At 41.8% G+C, this 14,636-nt stretch overlaps 1 protein-coding gene across 1 annotated transcript; it reads left to right on the top strand.

Moving 5' to 3' along the window:
* Positions 1-1,018: 1,018 nt before the first annotated feature.
* Positions 1,019-13,614, top strand: lrrc38b (leucine rich repeat containing 38b). The gene is made up of 2 exons (XM_020096616.2): positions 1,019-2,070; positions 13,229-13,614. Exons 1-2 carry the CDS (start codon positions 1,443-1,445, stop codon positions 13,474-13,476), a joined length of 876 nt encoding a protein of 291 aa, XP_019952175.1. The 5' UTR covers positions 1,019-1,442; the 3' UTR covers positions 13,477-13,614.
* Positions 13,615-14,636: the final 1,022 nt, after the last annotated feature.

Here is a 14,636-nt window from a genome sequence, read left to right as displayed (position 1 = left end):
AAAAAAAAGAATGTGAAAGTAAGAAACTAGTAAGAAATTATTAATTATGTGATTTAATTAAAGGCTGTAACAAACAAAGTAAAAAGAGTTGCAGACCTGCTCCATGTTTGGTTTTGACTCTGGGAGCAGACGTGTCCCAGACGACCTGGATGGTTCCTAATGCAGCAGTAGATCAGAAATGTAAACTGTTCATTGCTTTATAAACCAACAGCAGTATTTTGAAGTTCTTTGACGAGCGTGGAGTAAATATAAATATATTTAAGCAAAGGAAAACGTAAGATGTCTTCCTATAATTTGCCTCAAAATTAATTCATGTTTTGTTCGAGGACATATCGATGAAAGCATTTAAAAGAGGAATTCAAAACATTATGAAGAAATGTCCTCTTTTTTTTTTTTTGCAGATACAACTGATCATGTCATTTCTAACACACTATAGGAAGTGACATCACAGTGTTGACAGTGTGTTCCAGGCACGCCTCCCTGGAAATAAGGAGAGGGGGAGAGGGCATGAGATAAACCATGGTAGATTCAGAGGCAGACGTTGGACTGGCATGGCTGTGTGCAGCTCAGCTCTGCGATCGACATCCACCAGGCTCCTTCCTGGACTTTTGGATTCTCCCTCCACGGCCACGCAGCTTTGACACGGCGCTGGATAGCGTAACATTGAGCTGTGCTGTGTTTTCACAGCATGTTGCAGGGCATTGGGAGATAGACAGGGAATAATCCAGGGGGGGGGCACCTTACCACACTTGAGCGAAGGTCCGCGGGCTTCTCTCTCTCTCTCTCTCTCTCCTTTCATATCGTCAGCCTTATCTACACAGAGACCTGGGAATAATGGAGGGATGCATCGGTGTTTCTCTTCGCCTGTCATGCTTGAATCACAGCTCCATTTATCCTTTTGTGTCACAGACCTCATTGCCTTTGTCTGTCACTGCTGCCAGATCAACTGTGGGGTAGCGTGGCGGACAGAACCTCCTCCTCCTCCTCGACCCCCCGCTCCCTCGTCTGTGCCCCTGGCTTCTCATCACTTCAAGCTCGCTCGTGTCTTTTTACCTCTCGTGAGCCACCCTCCCCTCTCTGCTGAGCTCCGTCTTTCTTGCTCTCCCGCTCTCTCCTCCTGCTTTACTATCTCCCTCTCTTTGCTCTCTCAAAGCAGGCGGTCTGCTATTCTATCCAGACAGCTTGCTACATGATCTCCTGGAGAACAGTTCTCACCGCTGCTCTGCCACCTCACAGTTCCTGAGCCGATTTTCATCTCCACAACGGCAGGATGCTCCTTAACGAGGATTGATCCCCGTTCACCCCCTTTCACTTTCCCCTTCCCTTCCCTTGTCCTGATCTCCTGCCCTCTGACCCTCACCCTCTTGTTCTCTACCCCCACCTTCACCTCGTCACCCTGACCCGAGCCTCTTTCCCTCCTAAACCACCCACCCCCCTTGACCATGTTGCCATGTGTCTGCTGGCTCCAACCTATCCTCATCATGTTGTCCTCTGTCTTATGGACCCGGGGGGAAAACTGCCCAGCAACCTGCATGTGTCCGGATCCTCACACCGTGGACTGCAGCGGCCGCGGGTTGACCCGACTTCCCAATGAGATCCCGCTGGATGTACGCAGGCTTTTGCTGGCGGACAACTGGATTCCCCGCATCCCCTCGGACTTCCTGGTTCTGTACAGCGACTTGGTGTACCTGGACCTTCGGAACAACTCCCTCTCCCTCATAGAGCCGGGGACACTCAGCACTTCTTCCAGGCTGGTGTTCTTGGACCTGGGCAGCAACAATCTGACTGAAATCCCAAAGGGGACATTTGGGGAGTCCCGTAGCCTGATCAAACTACGACTGGGCAACAACCCTTATCTGAGCATGGTGAGTGAGGATGCTTTCCTGGGCCTCACCTCTCTGAGAGAACTGGAACTGGAGCGTAATGCACTGTCTACCCTTAAGGTGGGGGCACTGAGTCAGCTGCCCTCCCTGCGGGCGGTGAGGCTGGAGGGCAACCCCTGGGTATGCAACTGCAACTTTGCCAGCCTGTTTGCGTGGCTGATGGAGAACAGTCACAAGCTTCCAAATGGTGAGTAGCATCATCCAAGAAGCGTTTTCTCTCCATATGTTTGACCCAAATAAAGCGTATCTGAGCACAACATACAACAGTATTATGGCAAAACCATTGGCATCACACTTCTCTGGTCTATTTATATTTTCCCTGTAGGAGAGGGAACCCCCTCCGCCCCCCCTCCTCCCCTGTTCTAATTCCGTCTCGTTCGCCCTCCACCCCCATAGCTCATCATGTTTGAGTGTGTGTAATATGAGACAATAGCACTTGTTTGAAGGTGGAAACTAGGATCTTTTGTTTACCTTTTTTTTATTCCTTTTGAAAGTCAGAATGAAGCACTAATTCAGAATTCAGCGTTAACCAACATATGATGTGAACCAACTCAGGAATTTATGCTCGGAGTTTGTTTTTTTTTTGGTTCCACATTTCAGCATAAAAACAAGCTTTGACCTCTATCTTGCGTGGTAGTCGAATCGATCAATTTGCGGCTTATATTTATATAATACTTATATAATACTTTGCTGGACAATGTAATTCAACGATATTGTCAAGAATTTCTTGCCTTTTTCCAATGGAAGTCAAAGCCTTTCATTCCTCTGTCCTTGCTAAGCTGTAGGCCCATGCAAGTCTACCGCTGCGAATCAGCCTGGAGGGTTAAATAACAGGGCTGAAATTTTAGTGTGTTTCAGTGCAAATCTCCGTGTGACTGCATATTTGAACCAAAACAAAAGACAAAGGGGGATTGCCATGTCCCTGTGGAATGATCATACTGTGGGTAAGATCCGGTTACTTGCACCCTAATTAGCTCATGCAGCAGTCAAAGCTACAGGAGCACAGGACCTCTGTTAATATCATTTGGTTCAGTAAAATCGCTAAAGCAACTGCCTGAAGCAGTTTAACCCTCATTTTGCTCAGAGGGAACCACAGATGCTTTATTCTTAAGGTCAGTCATTTGTATATTACTATAAATGTCCTCACAAAGGACACAGACAGCAGTTACCTCATAAGTGCGAGACAACACGTGGGAGCTGAGGAGGCAAAAATAAACAGAACTGACAGCGCAGCCACACATGACTAGTAACTTGCGCTGTTATCATATTTACATTGGCTCATTTGGCAGATGCTTTTATCCAAAGTGACTTATGACTGGGAGACAACACTCGAGCTGCAGTCCAGTGGGAGACCTTGAAATAGCAACTAAATCTGTTGTGTGGGAGATCAGGAAAAGAAAAACACAAACAATAAGAGTTATTAATCAGCGTTAATGTCAGTTTTTATAGCTTTGACGTTATTTTGGCTTATTCTGACGAGGTAGAGGTTTGTGTTGTTTGCCTGTGCCCATGTGCAAAGTTTCTTCAAAATCATGATTCAGTTTAAAAATACAGTACATAATGTTCAGGGTGTTGTATGTAAGGTGCACAGATAAGAACTGGAGACTTATATTTCTGTCACTGTTCCAAGGTTGTTGCAGGTAAGAAATGTTGACATCTGCAGTGTATACAAAGAAGAGATCGAAGCCCAAATCTTCCCACTCAATATATGATTTTTGGAGGTGTGAGAATGATGTGCATCGCATAAGAAACCAAACATTCATGGCAACTGACATTAACCACATGAATATTTAAGGATATTTGAATGAATATCCTTAATTACACTGTAGATTTCATGACAGAATTGCCTTTTTTCCATTTGCAAAATATACTGAAAATCCAATTTAAATTCTAATGTGATCAGGCTGGAAAAAGCTTTAATTCAGCTGCCCTAAAAGAAAAACTATCTGACTGTTCAAAACTGCTGACACTTCAACAAAATCTACCAATTAGGCCACGGTGTACCGTGCTATTGATACTGCTTTTCCTTTCCCCTCTGGTCTTCCTACATCTGCCCTAAAAAACAGACAAGTTTGGGCCTGTGAGGAGGCAAAGTTGATAAACTACCAGGAAAAACTAATTCCCTTCAGTTCAAGGCTGTAAATGCATGAATCACGAGGTCTAAGCGTTGTCAGCTGCAAGGCGTAATGAAGTGCGTTAGCTATGCTGGCCAGGCAGACATCAACAACAGGAAGACGCCAAGGGCCTAGCCAAGCTCCTGGTATGGCTGCCAACTGGCCCCTGCGTATACACACTCTCAAATTGAGTTAGTATGGCATATCTCACCTCACACGCAGCTCTTACATCCCCATCAGTAGGTGTTTGCTTTATGAACCTCAGAGATGAGTCCATATTAGCCTGGAAAATGCACACACACGTTTATTTGCATGGACCACCTTACGTCTTTTTCTTTCTTTGGCCAATAATATGTGTCTGGAAGGTACTTTTTTAATGCTAAAAATGCTGGGAACTAGATGACAGATTACATTTTAGCAGAAGGAATAATAAATATATTTTCTCTTCATAATGCAAATTCTTTAACAGGTCAGAGAGGACAAAGAGTAGTTTTACTGAAATAATATTGTCCCCCAAAACAAGACTTTTGTCTTTCTCTCCCTTGTTAATCTTAAAAGATTTTAAATTCAAGGGATACATAAAAATGCCAATAAAGAACATGCAGTTAAGAATTGGATGCTTTGTGGTTTCATTGTGTGTCTGTATCCAACCTGTGAGTGAACTCTGCTGTCAGGATGTTCCAAGAATCGTTCAAGTTCTAGACTACGTTATCAAAATCTGCAACACGCCCTCTATCTGCCAGTTGTGACATTCGATGCTTGTTTGCTGTGGACCTTTCCCTTCTATGAACTTGACGTGAGTGCATCTGTGTCACACTGAGTCTCTGTGGATCGCAGATCTACTGCTGAACAAACACAAACTGGCGGGGAGGCTTTACAGTGAGACGGCTTTACAAACACGGCAAGTTCACACATGCTAGCGTCATCACGCCAGACCTAATTAACTTAATGACTGTGCTCTCTGTCATGGAAAAAAATGCAATGACCTATTCTCTGGATTTCTGCATCAGAAGTGGTTACACAATAACAGATGGGCACTCATTAGTGAATGAGGTTGGCTTGATAAGCTTTTCAATATGTATCAACTCTAACAACGCTGTGGGTGTTTCAACTCAATATCTCATTCATCATAGAGGAAATCAATTACTGAGACAGGAATGACTCTTTAAACTGCAGATTAGTGCGCTCTTTCCATCGGTGGGTGATGCATCCTCATGTCGGTTTCATCATATAACGAGAATGTCACTCAGCTGAGTGCAAAGCTCCACCAAGGCCTGACAATCCCCCTGAATTCAAATGAGCCAGACCAAATTGCACACACTTATAGTTATAGTTTCCCTTAATGCGCCTTATTTCTTTCGAGATCTGTGCGTTATTTGCAGGGAAATTGGTGAAAGTGTCACAAAATAATTAAAATGTAATTGAAACCTGTCCAATAAGGCACATTGTGCTCCTTCACATAAATGAAATAACTCCATAAAAACTGTAATAAACAATTCATATGCAACATGAAGACAGTGAAAGACTTGATTGAATCAAGGGGTCCTCAGTCGTCTCTTAAAGGCTTCAGCAGATGCTGCAGAATGTAAATCAAGGAAATGTAAATAGGAAGAGCATGTCATCATTTGAAGTCTGAATCCCGTCATTCAAATGACGTCAATCAGGTTATCTTGTAGTTTATATAGAAGAAATAAATGTTGTTCTAATAGGAACATAAGAACAACAAACAGAGGATTGCTCTGGCATGCTTTTGGTTTCACTTTAATCAATCAGGAAAAATGGCAGGTTAAGTTAAAGTTGTAAATTGTGGCACCAGCACGCTATCAGGAGTAAAATTTAATATTATTTAACATGTATTTGTATTAAAGAGAAGTCACCCAGAGATCTCTGTGGTTCCTTCACTGGTGGCCTGCATAATGCAGCAGCTGCGGAGCCCATGCTGTAAACCCAATTCCCATTCCATTTTTCACATCTTGATTTCCCCTGTGATTTTGAGTTCACAACGCAGCACACTTTTCTGTTTGCATAACTTTGATTACTGCAGGTCAGCATGATGAGTGGGAGGAAGATGCTGAAATCCAGGACTTTTTTTTTTGGAAAAGGGAAAAGCAGAGTGCTTTGCTTGTGGCTGTATTTTGTCTCCTATATGTGCGCCACAGGATACAATGGTTTCAAATCTGACTCTCACACTGACAGAATACCTTCATAGAAATTGGAGAAACCTTGTTTTTCTGGTACCAATTATATTTGTTGGTTTAGCCACTAACCAGGTTCATAAATGTTTTAATTGGGGGATGAGTGTAAACATGATCCACTGCTGTCTCCAGTGCTCTTGGGTTAAGGATGAACAAAGGCCATGTATAATTCAGAGTGACACAGTTCTATGGCACATTGGCCGGGGTAATTGGAGCCAGAGTTGCCTACAGGGCAGGGCAGGCCGACTCCCCTGAGACACTGAGGCTGGGGCTCATCGTCGCATCGCCGTCAACACTAATCTTGACCTGAACAGTTTCACTACAAAGTACCAGTTCATGTGACAGGGTCCAAAGTCTGAATTTCCTTTCACAGTCTATCAAGTTGCTCCCCAGAGACCTGTTAGCGCCTGGTACAATCAGCTCTGAAAATATGATGCTGCTGACCAGCACACACTCGACGCCCCACATGACGTTACTTGAGATCTTTACCACTCATGGGCATGTAATGAAAAAATATCTATTCCTTTAACACAGGCAGGCAGCTTCTTTTAACTTGGCCTAATTTAATGTTTATTTAAAGTCGGGATGTGAGTGAGATGGAGCTGCAGAGGGAGAGCACAGTGCGATAAGGTGGACAGAATTACATCAGCTGCTGCATGTACAGAAGCAGAAAGGGATAATCTGCCAGTGTCAGAAATAAAAGGTGAAAAGGCACAAAGCTTGAGCCCGTTTCGCTGGCAGAGTGCAGCACAATGCATGATGGATAATTCCCTTTATGCCAGCGTGTGGTTAAGTGTGTAGCACAAAGTGCTGAGACCTGCACATTTAGCTGTTCCATCATTATGAATTGTTGTCACAATTCCAAACTGCTTCCTCTCTTCATGAAAAACAAATGGTGCTCGACTTAACATTTCTTATATTTAAGGAATAAGAATAAATCCGTGTGTGTTTGGGTTTTTGTGATGAGACATTTTGAACATGCCTGTGAGTCAGTGATGTCAGCGAGTCTCCACGCAGAAGGAATCCCCTCCTGAATGATTCACCCTCGACCCGCTGTCACATCACTGCTTATCATTTAGTGCATTCATTTCACACATTCTCCACTCGGTTCCTCTCCCTAATCCTACTCCTGCTCTCTTCCCATGTGAATCTCCCACCATTTGTTTCATACTCTGAACTGAATAATGGTTCTTTTTACATCTATTGAGAATCGAACTCGAGTGACACATTCATCTCATTTAATAAAGTAGGGTAGAGACAGTTTTGTGAGTCATTATCAGAGCGGGATTATTTACGGGGAGCGTCTAGACACCAGTGACGACTTTAGCGTGAATGCCAACTCCTGCAGGAGTCTTGCAAGATTGTGGTGATTTTTGCCTTTGCTATTGGTGCAGAGATCAATCTGGACAGACACTGAGAGAGGGAGGACAAATAAGCCTCCGATACCGGTCTGTCACAGCAAGGTAGATCAATCACGGCTGAGACAGCAGATAGCCTATCCCTTCGGCCGGTTGTAATCCTGAATGTAATCCATCAACTGTCCGCGCCAGGAATGTAACATAGCTGTGCGGGCTGACATACCTGATAGTGTAAGGCCACGATTTGTGTTGAATTATTGCAGAGTGGCTGCTCCTCACTGTGATCATATTGGTCTCAGGGGACTTAAATGAACTCTTATCAGTTTACTCATTTGCAAAGCTCATATTGATGAACTGTTGGCATCATTAAAATTGGATTCTAAATTAATCGTGTCATACATTTAGACATTTGTTGAGCCTTTTCAAATAATGTAATTTTTTAACATATATTCTTTTAGTGGCTGTGTTCATGTCCTTTGCCTCTGAACGATGTCAAGTAACAGTAAAGTAAAAGTAAAACACTTGCTTATGAGCCATAATGGAGGGAAGCTTCTCTACTGTGAGAGAATCCATCGACATCAAATCACGACTAGAGATGTTCAGACAAAGACACCGGGATCGGAAATATCTCTGATACGTATGCGAACGTATACCGATGCAATACCACATCTACTAAGAATATTTTCACCCAGATAAAACTGCAAGTTCCTTCCTAAAGAAATCACTTCGTCTTCGCTGCTACAAAAAAGCAGTTGTGCTGCACTGCCAGCGGCAAGTACTGTTTTTAGAGTAGTGAAGAAGAAGTGGTTTCTAGTAGAGGGTTTTATAACATTTTATCAAATTGACATAAGTTTTTAAAATCTTCTGATGTCAAACTTCAGAGAATCTTCGAACCAAACTAGCGGCGTGTTCGAATGTAGCAATCACTTTAGCATTTTAGCCAATACACATAAGCTACTAGAGCTTGTTTCAAGATGGTTGCATTTTGGTATTTTAGCTAGTAAACATTAGCTACTAAAGATTATTCGAAGGTAACAAACATTCAGGCATTTTATATAGTAAACATTAGCTACTAGCGCTTGTTTGAGTGTAGCAAATATTAAGGCATTTTAGCTTGTAAGCGTTAGCTACAGTTTGTCAGTTAGCATTGTTTGCTGCGTTGCTTTGGTTCTTCCTGTGTGAGGCAGCTCTTATTGGGAATCATTCAAGTGAACATTACATTTGGAAAAGAAATATGTTGCAAGAGGGAACAGACCTGTGGTGAAGAGCGCTGTGTAGAACTGGTTCGCTACGTAAAACGCCAGACAACAAAATGTATTTCGCCGTGTTCACACATCCTGTGAATCAGACTTTGTTGCCATCGTTGTTTCTTTTTAGCTAATGTTTTGTTTTACATATATGTTGTTAACACGTGAAGCTAGATACTAGCAAACAATATAAAGCCATCTCTGTTTAATTGCTTGAAATCCAGTTTGTTTGGTAGTTTTCTTTGCCAAGTAGGAGACAAGTGTATCGAATATGTCAAACAAATTAACATTTTCACAGCCATCAGTTTCGTTTGCTGTTGGGCTATGTTTGTTAGCGAAATTGTGTTTGACGTGAAGCAGCTCACAGTCAGATTTCTGTAATTATGGCAGCGCTCCCATATCGGCCTCGGGCCTCCTCAGGTTTCCTCCGTCTCCGATCCGAGGCTCTATGTTCACTGTAAATCTGGGAATCCTCTCTCGTGGAAGCTGTGCATTTTGTCACAGACAATGTGATAGAAACTATTATTATGCTGGAAGAACATTCTGCTCTGGGCCAAATAGAACATCGGTTCAGTAATAAGACTGTGATTGTTGTGTCATTTTAGTTCTGAACGGCACCAGTGTAGTTTCAGGAGGAAAGTGTCCATCTATCCCCCGAAGATATGTATATTTTCCCTCATATTTGTTACTAGAATTTTGACTTCAGACATGCAAAGTAAACTTTTAAAGCTTTCTCACATGCTCATATTTAGAATAATATTAAATCCTCATGTTAGAAAGAACACAAATAATTCAACTGACCTCTTTGGCTAACTCTGCTCTGCTCTTGATAAATGTAATAATGCTGTAAGTCCTGCAGCGCCACGTGTTCACCGGGATAATTTCATTCTCAGTGGTTATTAATCAAGTACTCAGGACAGGCAAGACCAGACAGAACTGTCTCCAAGGCAAAGGCTAAGTCTCTGAGGTGATGGGTTACTTTACTATACTGCAAGTGCGCTGTGAATATGAATATAATACATTCATCTCAGGCACAAAACAGACAGGACAGCCTCCAATATTCACATGTGGTCAAACTTGTGTCTTTAGGTAAGACACAAGTTTGACTAGGTTTATTATTTTATTATTATTTTCTAGGTTTTGTGATGCTAAAGGGGAAATTTGTGGCTTTTACTGCTGTTGAACAATTCATTAAAAAAACATTAGCCTATTCTTTGACTGAATCTCTCTCAACACCTAATATAGCAACTATTTAAATACATATATTCTAACTGCTTGTATAATTATATAATAAAAAGGTCATATTACCACCGCCCATAACATCCTGTGAGAGACTTTGGAAACGATGCAGTAAAAAAAAGAACAAAAAGAAACAGACAAATGGATAAATATCCCTGTTGAGTAAAAACAGAACTTGGAAACAGAGCTGATGCTTTTAAAGTGTGAGCCATATGGTGAGTTACACAACGCAATTCTTCCGATATCAGATTTTTAAAAACACAACAAATCACAACATAACGTCTTTAGCTCATAAATGTCAAAAGGACATTAGCCATCTCTGAAAGTCTTGTGGGCTTGTTCCTGCAGGTCAGCGTCGCTCTGACAGTTTTCACTGAGCAATTTCCTCACACGCGTGGGGCTGTGTGTTTGTTTTCATCAGTGATTCCCCTGACATACGGCACACAGGCCTCAGTAATTGTGCCAGGAACCAATGTGCTCATCTCTGGCTTCATCAGGATTGTTGGTCCTGGCTCCTCATCAGTTTGGAGCCGCTTTTCTTGATGCTGACTCACTTGATCTGATGCTGATCCAAAGCTACTTCAGTTTTCTGTGGAAATTGTCCAGTTAGCTGTTGGATGTTTGGTTGTGGCAAAGCTAAGTAACTGTCTGTTTATCCACTGAACGCTGTGAGAGAAGCTATAGGAGAACAGAAAAATGATGATACACAAGTTGCATACGATGAAGGGCTAATAACTCAACAAACAAAATGACCAAAGCTGGACATAATGGTAAAAAAACAACAAAAGCACATGTTTAAATTGAAATGAAGTGTAATTGACATGTAGAAGTATGTCCTGTCCTGTAATCTTTGCAGTTTGATATATTCCTCGTGTCCTCACTGAACTGAATGTTAAGCGAAATGTGAGAGTCTGTATCTTGTATTGAGGGATTAGTGTCACTAAGTTTTATCAAGCTCTTTAGGAGTTCAGTTACAAACCTAATTAATACTGTAGAGAGTCAATCAGAGGAGCATGGAAACCAATTCCATGCCTTCAATAATTTCCACTATGTCTTTTTCCATTGCCACTCAACACGTTTGAACTGGTTTCAGGTTATTATTTTTCCAATTATTCATACAAATATAACAAAGTTTTTACATATTAATATATCAAGTATTTAATTTTCCGCATTATTTTATTGTTAGATAACTGGGGATAATTATGTCTGATATCAAATATCATCAGAAATCATAGATCTAAATGCTGAATTAGGGTATTTTGATGAATGATTGTATCCAGTCATAAGAAAAGCTGTATTATCGTGAAGCAAACTGTAAATTGTGCTGAATGTTGAGCAAAGACCCAGAATTTATGTACTGCCAGGTTTTTGCATTTGCATGAGCAGCATCGGTGGAAAGTAGCCACCCACATTGCGATGCTTTATTTTCCTCCCACCTATAAGCTCACATTCACATCAATATGTCTAGTTTTTTCCTAAAGTACATTGCCAGTACGAAGATGAAATGTAGATGATCATCTAAAGTGTTTTCAGTGTTAGGAGTGTGACAGCCATGAGACTCAGTATGTATAATTCACTGGCCTGGAGCAGTGCATGATTTAGCTCTTGTATCACATTATATTCAAAGTTTCATAAAGTTGTCAGTATAACAAAATGAGCTTGAACACTGTCGACTGTAGTTACGTGGTCTCACAAGAGTTAAAACTGACCTTAATGATCCGGTGTCGTCTCATCGTGAGTTAGAAACTAAGACTCACTGGAGGACCTGTACCCTTGAAATCCAATAATCCGACGTCATTGTCCTTTTCCATTTAAATGATGTCTCAACAATAAACTACGTGAACGTGGCAGACATGCGGAGAGCGGCACTCGCTGATTTATCATGCTCTCATCTTGAGATGGGTTGGGTCAAGGTGCCCCTGTCTCAGTGGGTGTCCTTTTACTCATGCACGGTAAATGTTTGAGATTTTATGAGGATGTGTTTCCCCAGGGGTTAGATTTTTGTAGCTGAACGATAAAAAGAAAATTATTTTATCTTGTGTTTATTCCAGTCTCCAAACTCTGCTGCAAAAAAGAGGTGTTGTTAAAAGACACAGAGATACTGTCGGATAGTTGATATTAACTGTAGACTGTAAACACAGTGTCACTCTGCTCCTCAGTTTCTTATTTTGACTTCATCCCCACAGTGAACCAGCAGCATGCTGTGAGTGGGTGTACTTGTATACACGGTGCATCGTCCTCTCATAAGTGAAGCCTTCTGATAAACCTTTTACTTATTAAATCAGCGCCATTTCTGAGGCAGAGAACCGGACTGCCCTGTCGAATTCAGATCTTTTACAACACAACGCTGTTAGAATGGAAATGTTACAACAACACACCTTGAAGTGTCTTTCTCCAATAACTTCAGACCCCTGAAAGAGTGTGGGTCGTGTGAATTATAGGACAGAGGGCCGGGTAAACTAGAAAAGAAGTGGTATGACCAGGCTGGAAATCCAAAGTGCTTAAATACCTGATTAGAAAGGCCACACTTGGAGACAGAGTTGAAAGCAAGTGATGATAGAGAGAGGGAAAGATGTGAAACTTTTTGAAAGTGCAGAGGAAGACATTATTAGTGTTGCCCTTAAAAGAGACAGAAGTTCAGACCCAGCACAGTTTTTCACCTGTGCACAGCTGGCCATTCACGGCATGAAGTGGGTGTGAATGTCAGATCATCGGTTTTGGGAGAGTTACAGAAATAGTCGGACAGCGCTTCCCTAATTCGATGTGAGAAAGGTGTCGGGGAAGGAAGATTTTAAATCCTTTAACTGCCTTTCTGTATAAAAAGTGATAAGTCGTAACTGACACTGTCCACATAGCTCAACCCGACTTTTCTTGGAAGGACAAACATGGCCACAGTGGAGGTCGGAGCTTGGGATAGTGTTCCTCTTAAGACAGAGGCAAAAGTGGCTCTTTTCCTTTCCTGCTCAGAAAACACAGACCTTATTGTTTCTGCCAATGTTGAAATCTCTTTTTATGATTGTTTCACTTTAAAATACTTGTTAAATTCCTAAATCTGACACACTGGACCTTTTACGACTTAACTGCACTGATATGATGTAATTTCATTTGTGTAAAAGTTCATAAATATGATATAATTCACTTTAACATGGCTTTAGTAAATCTGATTTATCTGGTTTCCTGTGTTCGGTGCAGGAGTGGAAGGAATGGAGTGCTCCCTCCCTATGGACGGCAGACGCGTGTCGCTGACCCAGCTCTCGAAGGACAGCTTCCGTGAGTGCCAGGCAAACCTGACTCTAACAGACCTGCTCATCATCATCTTCTCTGGCATCTCAGTGTCGGTGGTGGCCATCATGACGAGCTTCTTCCTGGCTTCAACTGTTCACTGCTTCCAGCGCTGGAGTAAAGGCACCAAAGGGGATGAGGAAGAAAGTGAAGAGTGAGAAGGATCTTACTTGTTTTTTTGCGCCTCCGTTGGACGGGCACTTCAAACAATGAGGGGAATGAAACGCAGAGGGTGCAACATGTCACAAGTATCATGTTGCTTCTGGTGACTAGGATCTCGCCCCCTGGTATGGTTGCAGTTGTTGTCTTTGCACATGGACGTCTGAAATATGGAAACGAAGACCTTTCCCAAGGAATGAGCCAAAAATTAGTGAGGCCCAGCTCCACAGCACAGGTGTGAGAGTGTGTGGTTATAATTTACGGCTTCTGTCTCAGTATTATAGGCCTCCACAGATAGAATAAGGCTAAATCCTTTGTATTGAAAGAGTAAACGTTTTTTGAGATGAAGTGTTGCTGCAGTGCTTTCAGAGCTGTTGCGTTAGTCTTAATAAGCCAATAACTTATCTTATCATATGGACGTCCAACAGTAGAGTCTGAATCCTGTAAAGTGACATCAGAGTTTAGCAAATCAGTTTAGTGACCCTTTAAGAGAAAGGATGTCATACCGACCAGCAACCTCAGTGTTTAACTGCCTACAACATGATATGCTGGCATATCCTGCCGTTCACAGTGTCTTTTTTTGGACAGATTCACTCACCAATATTCAAAAGTCTTTCTCAAGCACCCGCGAAGGCAAATACTGTTGAAGGAAAGAGATGTTTGGTAGCTGATTTGCTGTAGAACAGGTTTGTGTCTACACGCAGTATATTCACTATGTAATCGAAAACGTATGTACAAAAAGAAAACTATGTACAGTCAAACTAATATATAAATCAAAAGGATATACTGTATGTTCCTTAGGTTGATTACAGTGAACTGTGTAGAAAGAAGATCACAAAATGTTATATTGAAAGTTTTGGCAAATACGATTTTAAAGTAGAATCTATCTATGTAGAACTTGTGTCAAACAACGCACTTTAAATGGTGAACCTAATTTTTGGCAAACCCCTAAACACACTATGTAGACTGGTTTTGTTGTCACCTGCCAAAGATTATGTTTCGGCGAAGGAGAGATTGGTTGTGAGGACTTTGTTGTGGATGAAGTTTTTATTTAGAGGGTAGGTGACATAGCTCCTGAATAGAAGGCAGCGCTACAGCCAAAATCATACTCTGTACACTCATACTTCTTTCAGTCAGGTCTCCAAAGCTTTACATTTTC

The sequence above is a fragment of the Paralichthys olivaceus genome, chromosome 2 (assembly GCF_024713975.1).
Source record: "Paralichthys olivaceus isolate ysfri-2021 chromosome 2, ASM2471397v2, whole genome shotgun sequence".
NCBI classification, from domain to species: Eukaryota; Metazoa; Chordata; class Actinopteri; order Pleuronectiformes; family Paralichthyidae; genus Paralichthys; species Paralichthys olivaceus.
This window is presented reverse-complemented; position numbering and strand designations above follow the sequence as displayed.

Excerpts from the sequence above, each read along its gene's own strand:
- lrrc38b (XM_020096616.2), top strand. The coding sequence starts at position 1,443 with ATGTTGCCATGTGTCTGCTGGCTCCAACCTATCCTCATCATGTTGTCC. Across the intron at positions 2,071-13,228 it reads CAGTCACAAGCTTCCAAATG|GAGTGGAAGGAATGGAGTGC; the intron begins GTGAGTAGCATC and ends TGTTCGGTGCAG.